Below are 27,255 nucleotides of genomic sequence, written 5' to 3'. Positions count from 1 at the left end.
CGGCTGGGCCCGTGACCCATGGCCGCTGAGCCTGCGCGTCCGGAGCCTGTGCTCCGCAACGGGAGAGGCCACAACAGTGAGAGGCCCGCGTACCGCAAAAAAAAAAAAAAAAAAAAAAAAATCAATGTTTGCTATGTTCAATAGGAGAAATAACTTAAAAAGAGACTTTTAAAAGCTAAACCAGCAAAAGAATATCATAAACCAATCTTCATAATTGTTATTATAGACTTAAGAGATGAAAAATATATTTCTGATGTAATAGAAATGTATTAATTCTGACAAAGATTTTCCAGCCAGTTGAGCTCAAGCTTCAATGATCACACTTCTTTTCCAGCAGGGAACAAAGGCTAGAATTAAAGTCTGGCAAAAAAAAAAAAAAAATGGATGGTCATCTTCAACTGCAGGCCACTTGAAATTTGTAATGAATTCATAGTTTTTACAGTTCACGCAGTCTAAGGCTAGATTCACATCAGAGGGAGTAAACAAGTCTTGTCTGCTACCTCCACCTTCTCGTAGGTAACAGGTTTTACGAATAAAGCTTATCATTATAACGTTACGTGAAATCTTTTAAATCTCAGTAGTCTCAATTTTCTGAATCAGAAAATCAGAGGATCGGTGGGTTTTTTATGTGCTAAGTTGTGCTCCCCAAATATCTGGGTGAAAACTGGCCCATGAATTTATTCCCAGTTTTTATGATAGAAGATATTTTTGTCCTTGATTCATAAACCATAACTACTTTTAATGTTTAAGAGGAATTTGTGTTAGTTGAAACAATCTGTATACTGGAGTAAAAATGTGTTATGTTTTAAGCAACAGCTCGGAGAGAAATGGTCAATTCACATTCTGCATATCCAGCCAGAGGGGATGGGAACAGCTAGCTAGTGGTGCCTTCCTGCGGGAAGCCTCTTCCATCCATCGACAGCACTGATTACCTTGGGATGAAACAGAAAACGTGAAACTCTCATGTTAACTATAAAAATACAAGCAAACAAAAAAGAACCAACTCATTCATTGTTGCAATAACATCCCTTGTTCAAAATTAAATGTTTTCTATACTAGAAGGCTCATCAGATGAGTTCTTGAATACAGACAGACCTTTACATCAATTCTCAAACTATAATACACACATACAAGAGAAGAGGATCTTGTTAAAATGCAGAAAATACAGATTCTGATGCAGTAAGTCTAGGGTAAGGTCCACAATTCTGCATTTCTGTTAAGCTCCAGGTGATGTCAGTACTGCTGGTTTGGGGCCCCAATTTGAGCCACAGGGTTCTATGTTCTTAGTTCTGAATTTGTCTGAGGCCAATAGGAGTTTACAAGTGAATAGTCAGTTGTTAGGGGATTTAGGGGAGTAATTCTGAAATACCATGTGCATAGAATCACAGCATTTTAAAGTTTCTATTGTATAAGAGCAAAGGTTGGGCAGGCTAAGTCTAATCTATACTTTAGCACTATTATGGATTTAGGCACATTTTGACTGTGTGGAAACTATACTGAACCAAGAAATATTTTATAAAAAGGCCACAGGTCATTTACTAATGTAGTTGAAAAAGGAGAAGAGATATCATTTAGTAATATAATCAAATTAGGTGTATCAATATCAGATAATATTGTTCAGTATAAATGTGTATTGAATGAATTGCAAGTCTGAGGTATAAAGCAGGAAAAACTATAAAAAACTATTTTGACTAATTTTCCTACCTTAGGAAAATTCAATTTTTTAAGGAACTTTTCACTGGTATGTCAACAGAATGAAAAACATCATCAGAAAACACTTTTTTTTTTCTTTTACATCAACACAGTTGATTCATGCTGCAATTGGGTTTTTATGACCACTACTGTCATATATTCAAATGTAATAAAATCAAGTTTCTGTGAGATATTAAATGTCAATGATGTTATTTTATCACCCATTTACCGACTATTTATTTAGAACCTACTATGTGTCTGGCACTGCAAAGGGTTGAGAATAATGATGAACAAACACAACACTGATCTTGTCAAAATACTGGGAAATCTACTGGATTTACACACAAAGTTACGTTTAACACAGATAACCTCACATACAATGGTAATTATAACTAATTCAACGTACTAAAAAAAATCCTGTGAAACTTTGTATGCTTTACAGAACTATGTTCTGTAAAATACTTTGCTTGTGGTATTAGCTAATGATTCGTATTTATATAATCAGTTATATTTTAATAATTATTTCCAGAAATTTATACTGTATTCGCTAATTAACCAAATTAAGAACATTAAATTTCCACTATCCTAACCATAGTTACAATCAATCTGATCTACTATACCATCATATAGAGTCATCTAAAACCAAAACACTGGCCAAATGGCACACAGTATTACATGGCTATTCATCAAAACCAAAACCAAGTAAAATAAAAACCAGATATCCATGAACTACTTCTACACTATTTTGTGTTAGGTGCTACTCTCTTGCTAGGTCACAGTTTTATAAGTAGAGAGTTATCTTGATAACTTCAATGTTCAATTCTTCATTTTTTTTTTAATTTTTAAAAATTTTATTGAAGTACAGTTGATTTACAATGTATTAATTTCTGCTGTACAGCAAAGTGATTCAGTTATACATATATACATATATTCTTTTTCATATTCTTTTCCATTATGGTTTATCAAGGATATTGAATATAGTTCCCTGTGCTATAGAGTAGGACCCTGTTGTTCATCTATCCTACATATAATAGTTTGCAACTGCTAATCCCAAACTCCCAGTCCTTTCTCCTTCCACCCCCTCCGCCTTGACAACCACAAGTCCAATTCTTCATATTGTTTATTGTAACAGTACACATAGTTGTTTGATTAGTTAAGATGTTTATGGCTTTGTTCCAAAGGGGCTCCTTATTGTAGCTTTTTATTGACTGCAGCCTTATAAATAGATTTTGCTTTAAGGAAACTGATTTGGAACTATAGGTTTAAAAAAATTACAGGTTAAAGAAAATGACTTGGAACACCTAGTATTTTAAGGGTGACACATGCTCTGGGGTCCTACTGTGACCAAAAATAGGGGTGTCAGAGATTTGTGCTAACAAGATATAATTATCTTGTATTTAGACCCAGTGAGATTCAACTAATGGTGGTCAAGAATAAGACCGCTGGATATCCTGAAGGAAAGAAAAAAAAATAAAAAATTGCATGATCCTATGAAATGACAAGACAATTGTCATGTAAAGTTCAATATTTTAGGATCAATCTTTGTTATTTAATGCATTACTATAAAAATGAATTTTGTTCATCAACTTATATTTTATCAAGTTAACCTAAGTACTAGCTAACATTCAAGCTAAATCCATGTCCAGAGGTCTCCAGCATGACTGATGAAATCCCAAGGGTCAGCTAAGACATCTTCTATTTGAGTCACTCAAAAGTAAATGTTGGGACTTCCCTGGTGGTGCAGTGGTTGAGAATCCGCCTGCCAGTGCAGGGGACCGGGGTTCGAGCCCCGGTCCGTGAAGATCCCACATGCTGCGGAGCAACTGGGCCTGTGCGCCACAACTATTGAGCCTGTGCTCTAGAGCCCGCGAGCCACAACTACAAGCCCGCGTGCCACAACTACTGTAGCCCGCGCCCCTGGGGCCCCTGCTCCATAACGGGGCGGGGGGGGGGGGCCACCGCACCGCAGTGAGAAGCCCGTGCACCGCAACAAAGAGGAGCCCCCTCTCGCCGCAACTAGAGAAAGTCCGCGCGCAGAAACAAAGACCCAACGCAGCCAAAAATAAATAAATAAATTTATATTTAAAAAAAGTAAATGCTTACGGAAGCTATTTGCCCTAAGAGAGCTAGAGAACTGTTGAAAATATAAAACATAACAATAAAGGGAAAGCTTTTCTTACTTCCGTAGAGTATGAGTAAATTTTGTTAGAAGAGTTAATTCTCATTCTCCATGGTCAGTGCAGGATTGCTCATACCTTCAAGAAAGAACATAAGTTAGCAATTTTTGTTGTTGCTTTTGAACAAATAGGCAGAGACTTGTTTATTCAGTTATGAATCCTGCCAGTGTTTTTCCAAAGGTGAGCTGTACGCAGTATGGGTATTTAGAAGATGTTATATAGAACACACACACACATAAATACAGTCGGCCACAACCGGTGTCACAAAAAAAGCACGTTAAAAACAGTTAAATATATACACTTGAGGAAGTAGGGGTGTGAATAAAATAATGTAAGAAACATTGAGCCTGGCACTTCTCACACTACCTTAAATCACTGTTTTCTAATTCTTCATCTACCTACCTCATTCTTGTCAAACTAATCTTGGAGCCCTTTCTCATCTCACCATTTTCATATTTCTCTTCCTTCTTTTACACCATCCTTTAAACTTTAAATAATTTCTCAATTCATCTATCACAGTAACAGAAAATTAAATTATGTCTCCAAATTAACAGCACACAGAAACCAGAAAATCACTTCTACATTAATGTAGAACTATAAAGTGAAATATGAATCTCTTCTGAAAGAGAGTTCTTTGTCTTTCTACCCCCCAAAATATACATCACTTCTTTGTCTCTAAGGAAACTGAGGGATTCAAAAGGCAAACAGGTGTCATCAATTTTGTTTAGGTAATACCTCGTCCCTCCCATAGACTGAAAAATGAAATGGAATGTTTGAAGGTGGAGAGACAGATCAAATTATGAATACTCAAATCATGGGGGTCTTCAGAGGGCATACACATTCCTCAAGAACAAGACTCTTTAAAGAAAGAGAGAATGTGACTGATTATATATTAAATAACGACTTAAGAATTTTTACTCAGGACTATCCGTTTGTTTTTCACTAAATCCCAAAGAGATTTCAAATAAACCAGGAAACACTTTAAAGTGCAGTAAGCCAAAGTCAGGCAAGCACTAGGAAAAGGTTTGAAGAAAAGACTAGACGTGAAGGAGAAACATTTGAAGACTTAAACGGGTCAATTTGGAGATTTTCTGCCTAATAGTGCCTTAATTGAGCATGCATGGTTTTGCACTCAGGAGACCACACATATAACATATACACACCCCTGCACATATGATCACATATTTTGTTTAATACTTAACAACCCTGAAAAATAAGTAGTATTTTAAAGATGAAGCTAAGTCTAAAGGAGGTTAAGTAACTTAACAAATACCACACACTGATTAGGTGCCCAAATTCGGATTTGATATCAGGTCTGTCTGCCTTCAAACACTTCCTTGTTTTTTGCCAATAAACTATACTGACCCAAATAATCAAAAGATTAAAATCAACAATAACAAGAGAGCTGTGAGTGGTATATGAAGAAATAACAGGTAGCTAAAGTTACGGCAATTCTGCAATGGCTTTACTTCGACATTTTGAAATGGATAAAACTTTTGAGTAAAAACTACATAATTTGAGATCCCTTTCAGTAGATACTTTTCAACCTTTTGTCTGAGCTTACTGCACTTTTTCCAATTTTTAAATAAATTATATTTTGAGTTTATCATTTTATTTAATATGCGGTAATAAAGATTTGGTTCTCTAAACTGGAAAAAGGCAATGTAAATCTATTTTTCACAAAATGATTTTCTACAGCTTCCAGACATTAATCAAAGCACTTCACAAGCAGTTCTTTGAAAACAGTTCTATATTTACAATGGTAGTCTGACTCCAAAACAAGAAAAATTCTACAGGTAATAAGAATGAAAAATTTTTACCACTTTCACCTTTTAAAAATAAAATATATCGAAATAGCCAAACAAGCATATTCTTACCAGCTTTACCTTTTCCCAGGTTTGTGCTGTTCTCTGTCCAAGATTGAGAATCAGTAAGAAGGTGGCTCTGGGACTCTCTCAATGGCTTTGCAGGAAATTGATGGTTTTCAGGACTGAATAACAATAATTATCATCATGATCATTAGGTTAACTCTTGATAGTATTAGGGTGAGTGTTTTGCAAAGGATGGAACTCAACCCACTTGTGGTGCAAGATAATTGTAGGAGTTACACAAGAGAATTTGGGGAAAACAGGAACAAGGCATTAAATCACACTGACTCACAATGAAAAAAGTGTTCTCGCTTCAGTTCACTTTTCTTTCTTCTGATCACAATACAATGACAATCTCTGACTTTGGCAAATCTCCATTCTTAATACGGAGAATGGGCCTCAGCCTAAGACTTTAGCAGGTAAGGGAACCTAGTTAGAACTTAACAGTATTTTATTATTGATTTTATTTTTTTTAAGTTATATTCAATGGCAAATTATACTAACTTCTCATTTAAGACAGTGATATAAAGTTTGGTTAAAAAATTTAAGTGGCAATTTAAAAATATTAAAGAAAAATATTAATTTTACAAGTGGAAAAAATATGGAAAAAAATATATGAAGATGATGGTAGAAAGATAAGTTTGAGAAAAACTAACCTATTTATTGTTTCTAAAGTGGCCTAACTGGTCTCGAACAAAGAATTCTCTATCTTTCTCTATAAAACCGAAAGAACAAATTTGAATGTTATCTTGCAGGAATGCTGAAAACATCTGACATTATCAGGTCTTAAAAATCTGATGTCTAATTTGGTAAATAAAGAGTTTAAAAGAAAGACTTTAAGTTTTAAAATTTAAGTAGACATGCCACATATGACATATTAGATGATATAAAAAATATACATAAAGTAACATTTCACTTAGATTAAAAAATTTATTGGCACAGAAACTATTAGTGTATTTTTTTACAACACACCGAAATAGAAATAATAATGTTCAAAAGAAAAACCCACTTAAAATTCTTCCAAGAGTAATTTCACATATTTTAGTTAACTATAACTATTATATTTTTTAACGGATATGCCTTTGCTCCTTAATAATTACCTCATATCTAAAATTTGAGACTATTTCAATTTTGTGCTGCTTTAACAGCCCCTTATTAAAATTTTAGGAGGAAAATCTTAAAAAAGAAAAGCCTGGGGCTTCCCTGGTGGCGCAGTGGTTGAGAGTCCGCCTGCCGATGCAGGGGACACGGGTTCGTGCCCCAAAAAAAAAAAAAAAAGCCTGTCTCCTATTCATATGAAATATCTCTTTTACTCTAATTCTGATTATTCCTCAGGAAAGGGACCTTAGACCAAGTACAGCGAGCTAAGTCCTGGTTTAAGGACTGCTTGGAGATTCATTACTGCTAACAGGAATCTAACAAATGGCAAGGATCCACTCGTTCAACAATACTCACTGAGTACCTGTTATACCAGTGAGTAAAGTCTTTGATCTCATGGAAATTTTGTTGTAACTGAGGAAGAAGTATAATAAATATATAGTAAGTCAGGTGGTAAGAAGAGCTCTGACGACACTAAAAGACAGTATAAGGGAATGGAGGGGCAGGTTACTATTGTCCAGGGGTTTCCACAGGCAGCCTCTCCTGTAAAGCTACACCTGAGCAGAAAGTGAAGCGAAGGCACAGACCATTCAGATATCCAGAGGGAGAAGCTTTAGGAATAGGAACTGGCAAGTACAAAGCCACTAAATAAGGAACATGCGTGGTATACTTGAGGGCCAGCAAGATCTGTGTGTCTGAGGGTTGTGAGTGTTGGGAAAGTGGTGCGGGGTGACATCAAGGGGTGTTGGCGGAGAGATTAGTCAGCGCAAGGTAAGGACATTCATTAGCTTTTATTCTGAGCAAGACGGAAAATCAGTGGAGGGTTCTGAGCAGAAAAGTGACACAATATGATTTACGCTTTAAAAGGATCACTCTGACATTTTAATGGAGAATAAACGGGGCAGGAGGGCAAACATGGAATCAGAAAGGTCAGTAACGAAGGTATTGAAATAATCCATGTGAGAAATGATGGCTTGGACCAGGAAAGCAGCCTTGGAGGTGGTGAGAAAGTATCCAGGTTATAGATATATTTGGAGGGGACATCTGACAGGATCTACCTCTGTATATACAGGGTCCCTGAAAGAGAGGAATCTAGGATGACTCCCAAGTTTCTGGCCTGAGCATCTGGGAGAATGGAGGTCACTACTACTGATACACGAAAGAATGAAGAAGAATCGAGTTTTGGGTGGGGAGAGGGTATAGATGGCTTGGAATCAAGAGTTCTGCTTTGCACTTGTTCAGCTGGCAATGACTTTTAGATGTTTAAGTGGGACCACTGTGTAGACAATCAAATACACAACTCTGGAGTACACAGGGGAGACCAGCACTAGCCATAGAAAATTCATAGGGGCTAATTGGGGGAAATTATAGAGTTTTGTAGAAGAGACTTTAGCTGTCAAAATCCAATCTCAACATTTAAAGGAAAGGGAAGAGAAGCCCGGAGAGGTTACTTGACCTCTTCTAGATCACCTAGCTGGCTAACAGTGCCAGAACTAGGATTTCTCCCAACGCCCATTGTACATTTAGTAGGAGAGATACTATCTCTAAAACCCAAATAGTCTTAAACTACAAAAACCTCTTAACAAGGATAAAAAACATTACTGAAAACTACTGTTAAATTTTATAAAAGCAGGAAAGCATTCTAAGTAATTTATTAAAGCTAGATTTTTCTGCCCTGAGGTATAAAAAAAAAAAAATTAGCATTTAGCTCTGTGGAATTTTTAAGCCAAAACTCACAAGGCAGGACCCAGTAAGACTCTGGTGTCTTTGAATGTCCCTGTGACACACATGAGAATGGCCTCCTCATTAACTGGTAGAGTCTGGACTGCACACAGCTCACTCTAGGGATGGGGGGGAGCAAACAAGTTTCATCTCATGACAATTTAAGATGATTTTGGAATGGCTGCCAGAATCACCACCTTGAGATGGATGCTGGGGTCACACCAGGCTCCACGGGACAAAGCGCTGTGATCAATAAGAAACACAAACTAGATGGGGAGACTATAAGCATAGGTGCTGTGAACATAGCATTCCAGCAACTAAGAAAACGTTTAAAATTTAACTGATATTATGGTTATGCTTTTACTATTGGCTTTCATTTAAAAATTAGAGGTATGGTCACATCATAAAAAAAGTCTGTTTGAACATGTAAAAAAATGTTTCAACTTAAAACTTCATGTAGAGCGTTTTGAAACGTTTAGACAGTTTTGCCTTCTGGCAGTTAGTAGCCAAGTCAGAATCCAATTTCAGGTCTTCCTCAAACGCCTGACAGACTGGAACCAAAAGAGACTTAAAGCAGTAGCCAAAGTCTCCAGACAACGAATCTCCAAGACTCCTTCCTTTCTCTCTCCACAGAAAGGGCTCAGATCATGCTTAGAGGTCTTTAAAGAGTACCAAGAATATGGTGCCCATTGCTAAGGGGACTGTCAAGCAGATGTCTGGGATTCCATTTCATCTCCAAAGGCCTGATCCACGCAGGGAAGTTTTTTGATCTCTTTATAACGGTTACGGCCGAGAAGAAAGGCCTGGAGGGTCAGAGGGAAAGTTTACCCTGTCTGCTCACCTGATCACTAGTGGGACTCATTTGGACTTACATTTTTGTCTTCTGAGCACCACATTAAAAAAAATCATAATTTATTTCAGTTAACAAAAATGTACAGAGAGTTAACACCTGTTTACTGACCACCCAGATTAATAACAGAATTTTATAATTATGACTGAAGCTCCCTATGTACCCTTCCCCAGTCATACTTTCCTCTCACCCTCATTCCACGTAGAAATCAGTGTAGTAAATTATCTTAAGTTCTTAAAATTTTTTTTCAAAGGAACATATAATCGAAGGACGCAAGAGGATAAAATATATTCTTTGAAAGTGAAATAGAAAAAAAATATGGACTCACTTTTTAGATGATGAATTCAATCCTGCAGGAGTAGATGGCTGTTCAGGATCCTGGTTAACAAGGCAAGTTGGAAAGGAGCAGCCATCACCTAGACTATAATTAAAATAAAAACTTACAATTATGCAGTAAAACAGATGATCTCTGTGAGTAGAACATAGTTATATTATGGACAAAACGTGTATATCAGACATTGGCTTGAATGTGGTATGTTTATGGAGATGTGAGTCAACTGATTTCCATATTGATATAATAGTGAGTCATAAAATAATACTGTAAAAAATAGGAGTTTTTATGCAGAATTACAGTGTTCTTTTGTTGGATTACTTCCATTTTCAGTCTAAACCCTGAAAAATTTCACAAAAAAGTACCTTGAAAAAATGGGTAGCAACCAGTACTTCTTCTCATCACCAAAAACCTGTCGCATATTTTTACTGAAACCCAAGCTGAATCCATTCTTATCTGTTCCATGTCGAAATACTGGACTTCTAAATGCCTCTAGAAAAGATGGTAGAGCAATCACATGAGTAAAGAGCACATCATCTAGCAACCCCTATAGTTAGAAATGACTGAATTAAATGAAGAAACTCTGAAAACCAATGGCTAGCCTCCTGTGACTGCTTATGTGCCTATCAACAGCCCTGCAATGAAGACTGTCCATGCTTGTAAAACAAACATAAAATATGATTAGATCTATTTTAGTTTTTAAGTAACCCTTTTATTCTTGCAGCAGCACATCTGCATTGTAGAAAATTAGAAAACGCAAACAAGCAAATAAATTAAAACTTTACATCTTCTAAATCTTTAATAAATGGATGGCTGGATGGATAGAGAAAGTAACTACAAATGTACATTTTTTTAACCAAAGTGCGACTAAAGATACATTCTACAACCTTTTTTCAGTTAATAAATTCCATTTTCCAATTTCATTAAAATTTTATCTCATCCAATCATAATTTTTTTTTCTAGCTGATCAAAAATGTACTTTAAAGCTCTTTGTCCAAACCAGGGTCCAACGCAGAGCCATACATCATAGCTGGTTATGCCCACCCTGCATATGGAAGCTAAGGTTCAGAGAGACCGTGCGACTTGCTCAAAATATCACAAAAAATAAATGACAGAAGTGGAAATTGAACAAGGTCATCAAAGTTCTGTCTATTCTGCTACATTTTCTTCTTAAATAATGACGAGATGCAAAATCTAAAATGTTAGTTTTGGGGTGCAAATAAACATAGAAGTGTAATGATTTCTGCCCATAATTTAAAAAAGGAAAAATATAACTAGCAGAGTCATGGTACTATGAAAAATGTGATTTGCAAGATCCTTAACATTTATCAACCTAGGTTATATAGCTTTTTATAAAACACTTTAATAATTATAGGACCATACTGTCCAGAGGAAGTCCTTTCAGCATTCATTACAAGTTAAATCTAGACGTTTCTAGAAGTTAAAAGCTAGTAGAAAAATTTACCTTTGAAAAATAATTTAATTGCTCTACATATAATTTGAAATAAGGTACTTTGCTTAGAAATTATTATACCAATATTTTCACCCTAATAGTACTTGCTGGGATAAGATTTCACCTGAATACTAAAAATGAACACTCACTGACTATTACCACAATTAATCTTCACTGACTATTATAATAACGGAATCTCATAGCCAGTATCACACTGTTTTGATTACTATAGATTTGTTGCAAGTTTTATAAACAGGAAGAACAATTTTTTTTTGGTGGATATTGTTTTTGCTATTTGGGGCCCCTTGAAATTCCATATTTATTTGAAGATTAGTTTTTCCATTTATGCATGAAAGGCCATTGAAATTGTAATAGAAATTTCAATAATTTCCTTTGGGATGGTTCATTGATAGTATATAGAAATACAACTGATTTTTTTGCATATTGATCATACAACTTTGCAGATTTTATTAGATCTAATAGTTTTTATTGTGGATTCTTTACAGTTTTCTATATATAAGATCATTTCATCCACAAAAACAATAGTTTTACATCTTCCTTTGCAATTTGAATGACTTAATTTCTTTTCTTGACTAATTTCTCTGGCTAGAATTTCCAGTACAGTGCTGAACAGCAGTAGTGAAAGATGGAATCCTTGGTTTATTGATTTAGGGCAAAGGTTTATTTTTCACCACTGAGTATCAAATTAGCTGAGAATTTCTCATAAAGTCCTTCGTCAGGTTGTAGAAGTTCCCTTCTATTCCAGCTTAAGTGTTTTTACCATCAAAGGGTGTTGTATTTTGTCAAATACTTTTTCTGTTACAGTTGAGATAAAAATGTGCTTTTATCCCCTTCATTCTATTAATGTGGTATATTACCATTGATTAATTTTTATACATTGAACCACCCTTGCATTCCTGGGATAAAAGGTTATATACCATGACAAAGTAGGATTTAACATGCTGCTGGATTTGCAGATATGTTATTGGGAATTTCTGCACCTATACTCATAAGGAATATTGGTCTATAGCTTTCTTTTCTTGTGATGTCTTTGTCTGACTTTGGTATTAGGGCAATGTTGGTCTCACAGAATGACTTAGGAAATGTTTCTTTCTCTTCTAATTTTGGGCATAGTTTGAGAATAACTGATGTTAATTCTTAAGTGTTTGATAGAATTCATCAGTGAAGCCATCTGGTCCTGAGCTTTTCTTTGTTGGGAGATTTTAAATTACTGATTCAATCTCCTTACTTATTATAAGTCTATTCAGGTTTTTATTTCTTCTTGAGTCACACTGGTAGATTGTGTTTCTAGGAATTTCTCCATTACATCTAGGTTACCTAATTTTTTTTTTTAATTTTTTTTTTTTGGCTGCGTTGGGTCTTCGTTGCCATGTGTGGGCTTAGTTGCTCCATGGCACGTGGGATCTTCCTAGACCAGGGTTTGAACCTGTGTCCCCTGCACTGGCAGGCAGATTCTGAACCACTGCGCCACCAGGGAAGCCCCAAGGTCATAATTAAACTCCTTTTTTATTTCTGCAAGGTTGGTAGTCATGTTCCCACTTTCATTTCTGATTTTCATGATTTGAGTCCTCTTTTTTGCTTTCTAGTTATAGGCTTGTCATACTTGTTGATATTCTCAATAAACTAATTATTGATTTCATTGATCTTCTGTTTTTTAGAATTCTGTTTCCATAATGTCCTGTCTAATCCTTATTATTTCCCACCTTCTTCTGGCTTTGGGTTTACTTTTTGCTCTTCTTTTCGTAGTTCCTTAAGGTGTAAAGTTATTGATTTGAGGTATTTCTTTTTTAATGTAAGCATTTATAGCTATACATTTCCTGCTAAGACCTGCTTTTGCTGTATCCCATCTCTGCAGGGCTTCTGAACATACTGTTTTCTCTGCCTGAGATGTTCTGGCTCTTTCCGTGACTGACTTCTTAGTTTAAATATACTTTTTGCTTTTGTGAGCTCTTCCCTGACCACTCCCCATCTAAATAGGTTCCCTTCTACCATCCCCAGACCTTGATTCATACCTGAATATCCTGTTTGTTTCTTTCAAAGCACTTCGCATTTTGTAATTATGTTTATGTTTGGTTACTGATTTTCTGTGTCCCTCACTAGACTATTTTACCCTTGCTAACCACTGTATATACACAATGCTTTACACACAATGGACAGTCAAAAAATATATGGAATGAGTGAATTTGTATTTGTCCCACAAGACAGTGTGGGAAATAAGAATGATTTTACAACTTCAGGACAGGTTAGCATTTAATCATATGGCAACTTCTGATGGATATTTGGTTTTGTATTTAAAGTTCTGTTAACTACAATAATTGGATACTCACCTAGTGTAGATTTATTTTTGCTGACTAGCCAACAATGATAGCCAAACAGAGAAGACAAGCTGACAGAAAACATAGCTGCAGCAAAGAATAAAAACATAATATGGAACTTGGCTTGAGTATCAGGTAGGCCATTCTATAAAGAAAGGAAGAAAATAAAATGTTTTGTCAAAGGGATAAGTATTCCCCTACTTTTATAAGTAAGATTTTTTTGCTTAAAATTTTTCTTAAATTTAGGTATGGAGAAAGATATATGGCTTTATGTTAAAACTTTGAGGAAACAAATAAATCTTCAGGTTCGAATAAATGTTTACTATAACATGAATATATATGTATATATATATGGAAAATATATTAAAATTTGGGATATTTATTTTCTTTTGTATTACCAAATTCATAGAAAAATTATGATGTGTGTAAACTATATCAGTAGGGAGCAAGATAAAAGAATCTATAAAATATAGCTTTTAATTTACTTTTAATATAGCTTTTTAATTTAACAAAACAGTATGTTTTGTTAACATACTCCAGATTTACAAATGCTTAAACAGTTTGATTATAATGCCAGAAAATGGAAGGCTAATTGGCACAATTTAGCTACTCTTCTCATTGATGTTTTACATCACTACAAACAACAACATCAACTACAAACACAAAGAACACATCCACAATAATACTTCAAGCTACTTTAAATAACGTCGTCACAAAAAAGATCAACACTAGTTTATAACACCTGTCTAAAATAAACCTTACAATACCCATGGGATTGAAAAAGCCCATCTCAAAGCAAAACCAGACTGCTCCTTGTTCGTATGTCCAAGGAGATCTGGAGTCCCTCCAGAATGGAAGGCTTGGGGACACTTAGTGAAGCACCAGAGCTGCCAGGACGTGTCCCCTTCTGATATTCTGTTTCAATATCCTGTAGTATCTGTCACACTGACCCAGGTGACAAGATCTCACTGATAGCTTTTGACAGCAAAGTCATCACAGTGAAATCCAGTCATTCCTTTACAAATTTAGTTGTGGTTTGGAAATAAAACCATCCACAGGAATGAGGAGCAGTGAGGCCATAGGCTCTCAGACATTCATTAGAGATCATTCTTCCAGCTGGACGCTGGAAATATCCTTGAACGCTAGGCCATGTTCATTCACCTGTGGATTCCTAGCACTTAGCAATATAACTGGCACATGACAGGATTCAATAAATCTTTAGTATTGTAAGTGGTTCAAATCTCACATCAGTGATCTAGCAATTCAGAAAGCCTTCATAATAAAGGATAATTTAATGAATGTAATACAGCAACCCTGGCAGGGGATAACTGTTTTTTTACCATTGTTTGGTGTTCATAAGGAGTATCTTTGGGTATTTAAAACACATAGTTCTAATTTCATTTTGCTTACGTTTAAAATATACAGTGAAGAAAACAAATGAGCTGCCTAAAGCATATACAATACCTAATAACAATTCAGGACATTATAGGTATAATAGTTTAATAATCGTTTTACACATAAAGAAATACTTCTATTTTTCAATACTAAGAAAAAAAATTCTTCTTATATAGTCAATTCTCGTTATTCGCAGTGGTGCTGTTCTATAAAGTTGCCATGAACACCGAATTTGTGAATCCTGAACCATTTCTCCTGGGAAGATACAGCGTTAGGGTCCTGTAAGCCTCTGGTCACAATATTTTTGTCAAATGATCAATACATAACCTTGTTCTGTGTGTTTCTGCTTATAAAACCTAATTTATACCTTATTTAATGCATATTAAATAACAGAACTCACAGCCACCAGCACCATAACTCAGGTCTGAGGGAAGCTTATCTAAACACTAAACACATGTATTTTCTCCGTCAGGCACATCTCAGCCTCTTCTTCTGCTCAAACACTAGACAGCACTTCAGCGCTAGGCTTGAAGACCTTTTAAACAATGAAATCACCAACAAAAAAAGCACAAAAAATGCAAAAGACATGGCACTAAATAGAATGAAAAAGCACACTCATTTACAGTATGTGAGTTCCAACAGGAAGGCAGCAGGTCCTCTGGTTTGATCTCAACTAGAAATGTGCACATGGGTGACTGACATTTCCTTACTCTGTGCATGTTTGCAAATGACCACAAAAGCTACCCTGAGTATTGACTCTGAGGTTACAGATAAATGTTAGCAGGTAGGTGAATTTACAAACACAGAATCTGCGAATAATGAGGACTGACTATATATAAATTAGCTCTCTTCTATAAAATTAGTGTCTGGATTAATTCACTACTGAAAATCTATAATATGTATTTTTGTATACCAAAAAAAGTCACCAAGGTAATGACTTACGGTCCAAAATTTGATAAAATACTGTAAATCTGTAGCAGCAATAAAAAGGCAGTACAGCAGAGAATAAGCCAAGAAAAGGAGGAAAAATTTATAATTTGAAAATCCAACACAATTGTTCACCCTGTTAACAAAACAAAAACAACATTTTCAATGAGTTTTACATTGTCACCCTAGGTATACATATGCTTAACCTTAATACAAGTATTCCTAACATTTAAAATTTATTGGCATTTCTTTAAGCATAACTCAGAAGATGTCTTTATACACACAAACATTAAAAAATCCACTTCACTAAAAAGGAATTTACATGTTCAGAGTTTTAAATTTTGATATATATGTAATACTGCTTTAATCAATCATGACCCCTATATCTCCTGTCCAGTTATACAAATAAACACATGCCTTAAGCATAGATACTGTGAGAAATCTACTAATACCAAGCAGATAAAAGGAATTTTCTAAGTTCTTCTCCGCGTTACCTTTGGGTTTGATTTCTAACTATGATTAAGTAATTTAAAAATCTTTCAAGTTTTCCCAAGTTAGATGAAATTTCTTCAGAGACTACTTGCATGCCGTCAGTATAGCACTGAAGCAACCAGATTATCAAAGCATATTAAGTGGTAGGTTTAAGAAAAGAAACAGGACTGGGAACCAGACAGCCAGGTCGTCATGCACATTTGTTTGATGCTAAATAACTATGTGGCCCTGATAAAGTGCCATCGTCTCTAAGAATTTCATTTTCCTTATCTGTCAAACAAGCACTCTGAGATCCTTTCTGAGAGCCAGCTCTATATGTTATGATTCCAAAAATAGAGATATATAATTCTCAGTCCTTACTCTGAAATCACTCTGTTTGGTAAGAGGGGTGGTAAGAATTCAAACTACTGCACCAATAAACATAAATACAAACACAACTCACACTTTACAGTCACACTTTTTCTATCAAAGCTTTTTCCCCCCTTTTCATAAAGACAAGGGAATTCCTAGATAATGTATAAATGTGACACAACACCTAAGTGGAACTGGCTGCTATCTTCACGGGTTCACTTTGTTAATTGGTATAATAAACTCATTGCATAGAACACATAGGTGTTTCCTCTCCTCAAACACCTTTGTTCCTACTCTAATGTTAGTATAAGGTAATCTTGCTCTCTACTGACTTTGCCAATAAACTGAAACGTTTTTCTTTCTCTCTTAAGGTGAAACTATGTTCATATGAAAAATGTTTACTCAGTTACACAAGATGAACAAGTTCTCGATCTGCTGTACAACACTGTGCCTGTGGTTAGCAAACTGTACTGTGGGGTTAAAAATTTGCTAAGAGGACAGAGCTCACGGTAAGTGTTCGTACAATTTTAAAAAATTTTCTAATTAAAAAAAGTCAAACGCTGGGCTTATGAATAAACAGAAATTTGGAACAAAAATGGAAAATGTGTATATCTTCTACCTTAAAAAATATAAGGCAAAGGGAACAGCATTAGATTTAGTAATTTTGGAACTTAAGGGTATTGTGTATGACAAATGCATAAAGAAGGCAAAACTGTGGGTGCATGCTGTATGAAGACAGTAATAACATTTGCAGTTCTAGAGATTCCAGTGTGAGTGCAAACCAGTTACTGAGATTGCCTCTTACGACATCTGAACGAAATAATGGCAAGAAATAATACTGCAAACAGTTCCATACTAGCCTAGCCTAAACGTATTCTGTCACAAAAGGATATAGGATATTCCCTGGGCTTCCGTGAGTTGGTTTCAAGAGGAGAGAACCGGCATACAAAGGCTGGGTGCGTTAAGACTGGACATGTGGATGGAGACAACGACTCTTTTGTGGACGAGGGGAAAATGAGAAGGGACAGGAAAGACTGTTTCTCTTCCTGCAGGAATGTAAGGAGCAGCTTTCGTATTAGATGACAAATAGCGTTTTTATAGAAAGGAAAATGATTCTGAACGTAGATTTTACAACATGTAATTTAGCTTACTTTAACTTCTACTTAGGGTCATGGTGTAATTTGCCATGTCAGAGCCAGGAAACAGGAGAAAGTCAGTAAATAAAGACCAGGTATTTTAGAGTTTGATAGGTACCTTGAACTTGAGGAAATAGAGTAATAATATTTATTTTTAATAACATCTTAGTCTCATCATGACAGACAGCTTTTGGTTAGACATTTTAACTGCCTACTACTCTGTAGACTCAATTTGAAAAGGAAGTGCATGTTTCTGAGTCTGAATGACTTTATATGAAGAAATAAAACACATTCTAGGTAAATATACCTTATATGTTGTTTAAATTCAGGGTAAACAGCTCTTGGCTCTGTTTTAGGGAAATTGCTTTCTGAGTCTAAATTGGAAAAAGAACATAATACAAAAAAAAAAAGATGGAAAGAAAGTAGCCTCTGAAGTCCAAAAAACTTGCTATATGACTTTAAGCCCACTCTTTAATTTATCTGAGGCTCACTTTCCTCTTCTTTAAAATGAAACAAAGAATTTCTAATAATATCTGTCACTGTTATAAGGATTACAGATTTTTACAGATATATGGATGTATCATCTTTAGACATTACAGGAACTCAATAAACTGAGGCTAAAATTATTTAATAGTGCTACCTAACCACTGGCAAGCATGTCAAGGTATATTGTTAATATAATTAATCGATAAATGAAAATTGTGTATTAAAAGAAAAAGCACTTCTCTGATAGGAAACCCAATAAGGCAAATACTATAGGATCTCTACTTTAGTTAAAAAAGAGGTGTGAGGTTGATCCCCTGCACCCTGATGGGTACTCTTAACTGGCCACAGCACATGTGCTGAAGCCACTGAGAACAGAAGAGGTATGGCTCTATGATTTTTCCAACACTAAAAGTTGACAGATACTGAACTTCAAAATCATACACAAGACCTGGATAAAAAGGTTCCCCACCGTTTGGGAACATACTAAAGGTCTTAGTAAGTGACTGTTACACGTTCACATAATGGCTGTAAAAAAGATCTTTTATATACTGATATGAAACAATTTCCAGGATATATTAAGTGAAGGGAAAGAAAGGCAGAGACCCAGTCCATAAGGCAAACACTTGTGTTAAAAAAATGTGTAGGGGGCTTCCCTGGGGGCGCAGTGGTTGGGAGTCCGCCTGCCCATGCAGGGGACACGGGTTCGTGCCCCGGTCCGGGAGGATCCCACGTGCCGCGGAGCGGCTGGGCCCGTGAGCCATGGACGCTGAGCCTGCGCGTCCGGAGCCTGTGCTCCCCAACGGGAGAGGCCACGACGGTGAGAGGCCCGCCCGCGTACCGCAAAAAAAAAAAAAAAAAAAAAAAAAAAAGTGTAAAAAATTTTCTTGTGTGTATAAAAAATATTAAACACATGCACACATACAGATTTATATCTGAAAAGCACACATGACATTTAGCAACCAACACTGGTTTCCTGTGAGGAGTGGAAGAAGGTGGGGAGGAGGGGCCAAGAAGAACACCTGCACCTTTTTATTTTTGAATTTAGAACTGCGAGTGTGTATTATCTGTACATTTTTAAATTTAGAATTTTAATTTGAAATTTAAAATAAATAAAACGGCTGCTCCATTCAGCTGGCACCAGGTGAATATTAGGTCCTCGGCACCAAACCCTTCACAAGTCGACCTGGCTACTGCTTTCTGCAAGGGAGTGCCCGGATCAGGATGGTGGCTGGGGCAGTGGCTGCAGCACAGGAGGTGACAGTGCAGAGAAGCAGCAATGCAGAAGCTGAAAGGCACTGCAGTCAGTCCATTCAGCTTCTTCCACATTGCCACGCAGCGTGAAGGTGACAACAGATAGTGTATAGACATGTAATCTGAACCCATTTTTAAAATACTCTAGGGTCACATCTGTTCCCCGTATTTAATAGGGTCTGTCAAAATTTAAAAGATTATCCAATTATGCTATGTTTCTTTTAAAGCCAAATTAATTTCAGGTTTAGGAAGACTGCTATCAGGACTTCCCTGGTGGCACAGTGGTTAAGGATCCGCCTGCCAATGCAGGGGACAAGGGTTCGAGCCCTAGTCTGGGAAGATCCCACGTGCTGCAGAGCAACTAAGCCCGTGCGCCACAACTACTGAGCCTGTGCTCTAGAGCCCGTGAGCCACAACTACTGAGCCCACGAGCCACAACTACTGAAGCCCGCGTGCCTAGAGCCCACACTCTGCAACAAGAGAAGCCACCGCAATGAGAAGCCCGCACTCAGCAATGAAGACCCAATGCAGCCAAAAATAAATTAATTAATTTTTAAAAAAAAAACAGAAAGACTGCTATCATAGTAAATCATCATTTCTGTATGTGTAATTTTCTGAAGCAAGGGCATGGCAAGCTTTATAGGTGTGCACTAGCTTGGGATTAATCCTGTTTCCAGCTCTCCATTGCTTATCATCACTATCCATTATTACTTTAAGATAGGAAAACAGGAGTGAACTCTATGCCCCTGATTTCTTTACCACTCTGCTCAATCACAGCTAGACCACCCAGCTATCCAGAAAGGAGGAGAAAAGCCAAGAAAGCATGTGTTCCTGGCCAGTCCCTCAATGGGTGAGAGTGGCCTCTAGAAGCATTAATGCCCTGGCACTTCTGAATTGCCTGGATTATGAGCTGAACAAACCCCCAAGACATAAGAGAGCCCTCAGGCAGAGAAGCAAAGAAAAGGCGTGCCCAAAGCGGGAGCAGTGGTCGGGCTTGGGAACTGTCCACCGCAGGTGCAGAGAATGCACAGGTGGATGGTGGGGATATGGTGGCGGCGAGGAGGGACTGACAGCAGGTGTTACTGGAAGGATCAACAGAGGACAATAAGGAGGACTAAGGAAACGTATAATTGGAGATATCAGGGGGAAGAGAACTTGCTGAGAAAGAGAACAGAATGAATGGAATGAAGGAAAGAATGAGGAAAGCGAAAGAATGACCTCAAATGAAAATTAATACTCCAAAGAGAGGTTATTTACTGACATCTTTCTCTGAGAGGAGCATTATTCTCATAGGCATTAACTAGCCTTGACATGTTAAAGCAGAAAATCTAGGTGAAGAAAAGTACGGGGTACTCTGGAGACAGATAAATAACACTGCAAACCCGACATTTCTCTATTGTTTCCGGCAGCTAAGATAACCATTTACTATGTATGTTTCCACCTACCCCTGGTGTAGATTTGCGGGCATGTCTACCTTTCCCTAGTGCCACCCCTGAAAGATAAGGCTTTTAGAATGATCATGCTTAATGTCTAAATCCGACCTGGCTGGCAACTTTAGTGTGGTTGTCACAGGGATGTGCACATTGCGATGAAGAATTATAAGGTAGAAAAGTCAACCTTCATTAGTTAAATAGATCTTTCAAATAATCCTCTATTAAGTGATCTAATTTCATGATTTAGACTTTTTTTAAAAAATATTAATGAATTCTAAGTGGAAACCCTTGTTTAAACATATGTGTGTATTTGTATATTTCCTATTCTACTCCTAAATGTTAAGTTTTATTTAAAATAGACTGTTAAAGCTCTAGATGAATTCATTATTAGAAACTTTGAGTGCAGTATTGTGTATAATTTATGTGTACATTTTGGTGTAATTTCTGAGAAGTATTTTAGAATCTCTGTGTTTATGCATGTGCATACAAAGAAAACCAGTTGTTCTGAGCAAATATGAGAAAATAACTTTTACATTGTTAACCTACTGGTGTTAAAATTATTTCATGGAAACTCTCCTGAATATAGGCTCTTTTGAGCTAACTAAACAAATACTAGGAACTTAATCTGAAAGGTCCTCCTAGGTCAGCTAAGGCAAGGTTTCATTTATAAAAAGATTTAAATAGATCTATGATTCAACTTGTTATGTTATAAAGGACAGAAACTTCTTTAAGTATAGAGCCATACTCACCATGGGCAATGATGATCCATCTTCAAAATACATCTAAAAAAAAAAAAAAAATCACACATACAAAACTCAACATCCCACAAAATTTTAATCCCAATATATTATAAAGAGGAAATACTACTTCAAAAGAGTTGTGGTGAGTAAAATATTGCAAAGTTATTTACTTATCTAAAAACTGAATAGTAGCCAAAGGCTTCATCTAAAATAAACACAATAAACACTACGGCCAATTCTAGACGATCCAATAGAACTTTAAATTCAAAATATACATACTTTAAGATGCAAATAAAATAATTTTCTAAAAACAAGCAGTATGTTAATATACAACTCTTATGCTAAAGTGCAAAATGTCAACAGATTTATAGAAAGTCTGGATAAAGCTTTTCTGTTAATATCCAACCTTAAGCCAAGTAGTACTGTCCTTGTGGTATAAGTATATAATAACATCTGACTGTCATGAAGCCACTTGAGTTATCTTTATAAAGAGGGAAATGAACCATAGAAGTACTTGTTAACTAGAACCAGCCAGTATGAGCTGCGAAAAAACATGCACTTCATTCATATCAGCGAAAGTCTGGGGGGAGAGGGGCAACCAATCATGGCCCTCAGCCACACTCATATTAATGCAAGGGACTACGCTGGTTATACCTCCTAAATAAAGGTCTGAGAAGCATGAATAAGGAGAAAAGGAAATAACGTAGAAAGCGGTGAGAAAAGAAACATATTAAATAAAAAGACCACCAGCATGTAGACATATTAGAAGTAAAAGGTTTTCTTACTTATCACAGACGGAACAGTGATGGCAGCGATCTGGTTTTATAAGTTGGCATCTGTCACAATAGCGGATTGCTATGAACAAAGAGTTCCACTTAGCCTTAGATTTAACAGTGAATTGAATATACAATTAAATAGCTTTTAATCATCTATCCAAATTTAAATTCTAAAAAGCATAATGAATTTAAATTTGGTAAAAATGACATATTCGACTACATAAATACAAAAATGGAATGACTCGCCTATAGCCTCAGTTCTCAGGAGAGGTTTCCCAAGAAAAGAAAATCTTTGGGGGAAATTTTTCTAAGGCACGCTCAACTATAAGTATACTATATAATTATAAAGCAGTCACAGTAAGATTCACAAAGGGTGCAACCATGTCCATTTCTATCAAAGTAAACAGAATGTCTCCCTCGACTAAGTCAATTCATTTCCAGTACCCTGCCAGGATAACTAGGGGAGGATACAACCACATTCTAGAAGTTTTTTGAGAAACACATTTTAGAAATTTGTGAATAAACTCATCTGGTTGCTTGAATTGGGAAAGCACTCACATCTTTTCTGCTGGGTGAGATACAAGATTAGAAGTGAGTATTGCAAGAGGTATTTCCAATAGAGAATTTTAATTCTTGTGACTGAAGTCCTGATCCTTTCTTCTCTAATACAGATATCAAAGACAATTATGGAGGACTGATTTGGAGATGCTCCTTCAGCACACAGGCATCTGACAGGATGCACTCAGTCTGCCAAAATTACAGGAGATCAGTTAAGTGGGCAGTCCAGTAGGTCCAGCAAAACCAATACTAATGAACTTAAAATGTGGAAAAAATACTTGCAACAAGCAGTTACCAAGATTGTATTAGCTAATACTATAATCTCTAAAAAACAGAAATGGTTGCTATAAACTAAGAATAAAATGAGGTTTATTTTTAAGACAACAAGGCCTAGATGGAGTTGTTTTCAATACTGAAATAATTCCTTAATCATCCCCTTATAACTTTCTTTTTCAGAAATTCCAGAGATGGGTGGCATGGCCTGCTCATCTCCTGAATGAAGAAGCCTCACAGGTACGTCCCAAGTGAAGCTCTAAGGTATCACTGGCTCATGCGAAGTATCAGAGTGTGAGGCAGCGCTGTCCACAAGGAATATAATGTGAGCCACATGAGTACTTTTAAATTCTCTAGGAGCTACGTTAAAAGAAGTAAAAAGAAACAGGGGAAATTAATTTTAATGATATATTTTATTTCACCTAATATATCCAAAATATTATTTCAACATATAATTAATATAAAATATTAGTGACATATTTTACTTTTTTTTATACCAAGCCTTTGAAACCTGTTATGTGTTTTACACTTACGGTCACATTTTAAGTTGTCAGTAATCACAACTTAAAGACTAGCGGTTACCGTAATGGGCAGCATGGGTCTAAAGTCACAGAATTTCCAGGTGAGTTTTGGTGGGCAATGCTAGATTCTCTCCAAGTACACTGGGGTAAAAAAACCTTTCAAATTAAAGTGGGCAATAACTCACAAGAAACCAAAGCAACGTAGAAAAAGTTTTGTTTACAGTCTTTCAGAAACAGAAATTTAGTCTTGTGATAAAAAAAACACTCCATGTGCCATATTATATTCAACTAAAATCACCCCACTGGAATTTTAAATGAGCCATCTAATTATCATTTAAAAAGTCTTAACAGTGGAGGGGGCATTTTATTTTAACTGTCTTGCTTGAATTTTTTGAGAATTTATTCATGTATTATGTGATTTAAAATTTTGGTACATGTTGAAAAGGAAACATTACCAACATCTGTGTGCAAAATGATAAACTAATTACCTCACTTTTAATGGTTACCTTCCTTGTCAAAAAATCTACAAATATTTTTTTGTAGGAAAGGATCAATAGCAAGGGAGAGCTAAAAAAGCAAATAGTCCCCATTAATAAAAATAAAACTAAATAATAATATAATAGAGTTTGGAGAACCCTGTAAGAATGCAGGAGATGGTTGGATCAGAAGAAAGCACAGGACAAACAGAAGTGAGATGAGGAGACTTAATACCTGCCTCACTACACCCTACAACCAAGTCCGTATATGGTTGAATTTGTTCTCTGTGTACAGCAGGCAGTGTATATAGGCAGCTAGTATTTTTCTCTTTTAGGTATGGAGGAAGGACTGTGGATTTAGGATGAATGGGAAAACCCCAAATTATACTGCCATCTACTTTCTTCATTTCTCTTAAGACGTATAAAGTGCGTGAACATCAACTGAGCCTTCCAGTTGCTTTAGTCCACGGCCTTTCGCAGGGTGAAGAAGGAAGTTACCCAAACAACCCAAGGGTCTTGGCTGCGGATGGGGTAAGAAGGACCCTGCTCACATTCCTGCCTTGGGGGTACCGTGGCTGCTCCACTGGACGTCCTTTCTACATCATGATTACCTTTACGTTCCACATGTTCCAGAAGGAGATCAATCATACCAGCCTTATAATCTATTACACTTTCTGTAATTTGAGTCAGTGACTCTAGTCAGTTAACATTGATTTTAGCATGCATACAGAATTTTTGCACTAAAAATAGAAAGACTGTATCAGGAAGTTCAGATTCTGTTCCAGACTGTCACAAATATTGAGAAACGTAAGTTCATCCCAGGAGACAGGCATACAAGAGATGACAGCCTTACCAGTACACAACCCACACAAGGAGATAACGTATAAATCCAAAGCGTAGGTGTTATTAATGAAGAGCAACACTTTATCCTGGTATGACTTATACTTCCCTCCTTGGTCTTAATGTGGTGTAGCAAGGGGTCTAGTAGAAAAAGCACTGCACTAGGAATGAGGAGACTAGATTTTTGCACCTGATACTGTCACTGCCATTAACTAGTTTTGGCAACTTGTGTAGTAACTTATTTTTAGGGGGCTTAAATTTCCTCAATATTAGTTTAGGCTTATACAGGGTAAATACATGTAAACATACATAAGCACATCGCTCTCTTTATGGGATAGAACCAGTGGCATAATAGTAAATCAGGGAATGACCACTTGCTCATTGAGAAACAGTAAAAACAAAAGGAAAAATTCAAGTGTGAAGCTTAGCGTTATATTCAATTATGACTCTAAAGTGAGTCAGAAACAAATATAAATAATATAAAAATATTAACGAGGTATTTTACAGTCCTTTTTTCATACCACGCCTTGGAAACTAGCTGTGTGCTTTACACTTCAAGCACATCTCAGTCTGGACTAGCCACGTTCTAAGTGCTCAGCAACCGCATGGGGCCAGTGGCCGCTGAAAGGGACAGGATTCACCTAAGGTCACAGAGTTTCTCTCTGGGTGAGCCTTTGTGGGCAAGTACCAGTAGTCCCTGTGTGTCCGTTTTTAAGACAATTCTTTAATTAGATAGCTGTTAAATTACCTTAAAAATCTTAGTCCAAGTAAATGAGATTTACTGAGTTGCTTTTGTAAAAAAAAAAACAAACAAAAAAACCCCATAAATTTTAAAGATAAAGAAATTTTATCAATACCCGAATTAAGTTTTGTATAATTTACATACTAGTTTTAAATTTATGTAAAATTATCTGTTATACTGCTCTTCTGAATAAAATAAGAATAGGAATTAAAACTTTAAAAATGAACGCAACTACAAATCAAGTTTCAGCAGTTCTAACGTCTTCACTGAGTCACAGCTAGGAAGGCAGAATAGAAGGCAAGTCAGTCCTGACTTGGTTGCGATCTCTGTGCCATAGCGTTACTCATGTTTCCATTCTGCTTTATGGGACCGTACAGGAGAGAGTTAATAATAATCCAAGCTGAAGCACAATGTGTTTCAATGAGTGCTTGACAGTTTCAAGTATAGATATGCTGTCTAACCATCACCACAACCCATCCTGCCAAAGCACTCGTCTTCCTCTACCTCCAGACATGGTCCTGGTGTAGATGGGAAGGTCTCTGGCTGCTCGCCTAAGAACTTCCTGATGGGCTTCTCCTCTTGGCTCTCTCTCTAGCAATTCTTTTTCTGCATAAGAGAGATGGAACTGTGGAAGAAATTTAAATTTTAATCAGTGTTCTCAAAGAAATGATAACATATTTATCTACTATACCCACAAAGAGGTATTTATAAAATATTAAACAGTATATAGCATATAAAAATTCAGAGAGGTAATAGATTTGAAATCTGGGCAAGTCTGTTAATCTCATGGATCATTAGTTTATAAATCTAAAAATAGGGAAGAATAATAATAATACCTACTTCCTCAGATGTTTGTGAAACTCAAGAGAAATAAAGTATGGAAAAGTGCTTTATAAACTGTAGAGTTCTATCCAAATATTAGTTACATTAATAGATGAAATGGCAAAATAAACAAATTTGGTTCAATGGATGCATTTTTCAATTGGTTATAATTAAAAACAAAAATAGAAACAAATACATCAAGCATGTATTCTCATCTAAGTGAGTTTTAACTTAGGGATAATCATTACATGAATTCTCTAGCACTCAGAAGAACTAGTCATTGATTTTACTTCTTATACTACCAATTGGGCCCAACCAATTTAAAAAATTACTTATTTGAGAAAAATGAAAATTTGTTTGGGCTCCAACTTGATAATCACAAAAAAATGGCTTTAAAAGTGTATTTGGGGGCTTCCCTAGTGGCGCAGCGGTTGCGCGTCCGCCTGCCGATGCAGGGGAACTGGGTTCGCGCCCCGGTCTGGGAGGATCCCACATGCCGCGGAGCGGCT

General features: G+C 36.3%; 1 protein-coding gene across 4 annotated transcripts in view; it reads right to left on the bottom strand.

Moving 5' to 3' along the window:
* The window catches only part of ZDHHC2 (zinc finger DHHC-type palmitoyltransferase 2), a 76,897-nt gene that overhangs the window by 9,567 nt on the left and 40,075 nt on the right, over positions 1-27,255 (bottom strand). The window contains exons 4-13 of one of the 4 annotated variants that reach the window (XM_028481967.2): positions 26,429-26,549; positions 22,524-22,593; positions 21,748-21,780; positions 15,865-15,985; positions 13,540-13,672; positions 10,104-10,230; positions 9,736-9,828; positions 5,747-5,859; positions 841-932; positions 7-360 (exon numbers count right to left, since the gene is read on the bottom strand). In XM_028481967.2, the coding sequence (XP_028337768.1) occupies positions 304-360; positions 841-932; positions 5,747-5,859; positions 9,736-9,828; positions 10,104-10,230; positions 13,540-13,672; positions 15,865-15,985; positions 21,748-21,780; positions 22,524-22,593; positions 26,429-26,549 (960 nt within the window). In that variant the 3' untranslated portion in view covers positions 7-303. Of the gene's footprint in view, positions 1-6; positions 361-830; positions 933-3,872; positions 3,948-5,746; positions 5,860-9,735; positions 9,829-10,103; positions 10,231-13,539; positions 13,673-15,864; positions 15,986-21,747; positions 21,781-22,523; positions 22,594-26,428; positions 26,550-27,255 lie in introns of those variants that run through there. The other 3 variants (XM_024131367.3, XM_028481969.2, XR_003677728.2) reach the window with 3 other exon arrangements.

This window comes from Physeter macrocephalus, chromosome 20, assembly GCF_002837175.3.
Source record: "Physeter macrocephalus isolate SW-GA chromosome 20, ASM283717v5, whole genome shotgun sequence".
In the NCBI taxonomy this organism is placed as follows: domain Eukaryota; kingdom Metazoa; phylum Chordata; class Mammalia; order Artiodactyla; family Physeteridae; genus Physeter; species Physeter macrocephalus.
Note: the sequence above shows the minus strand (reverse complement) of the source record. Positions and strands in the feature narration are given on the sequence as shown.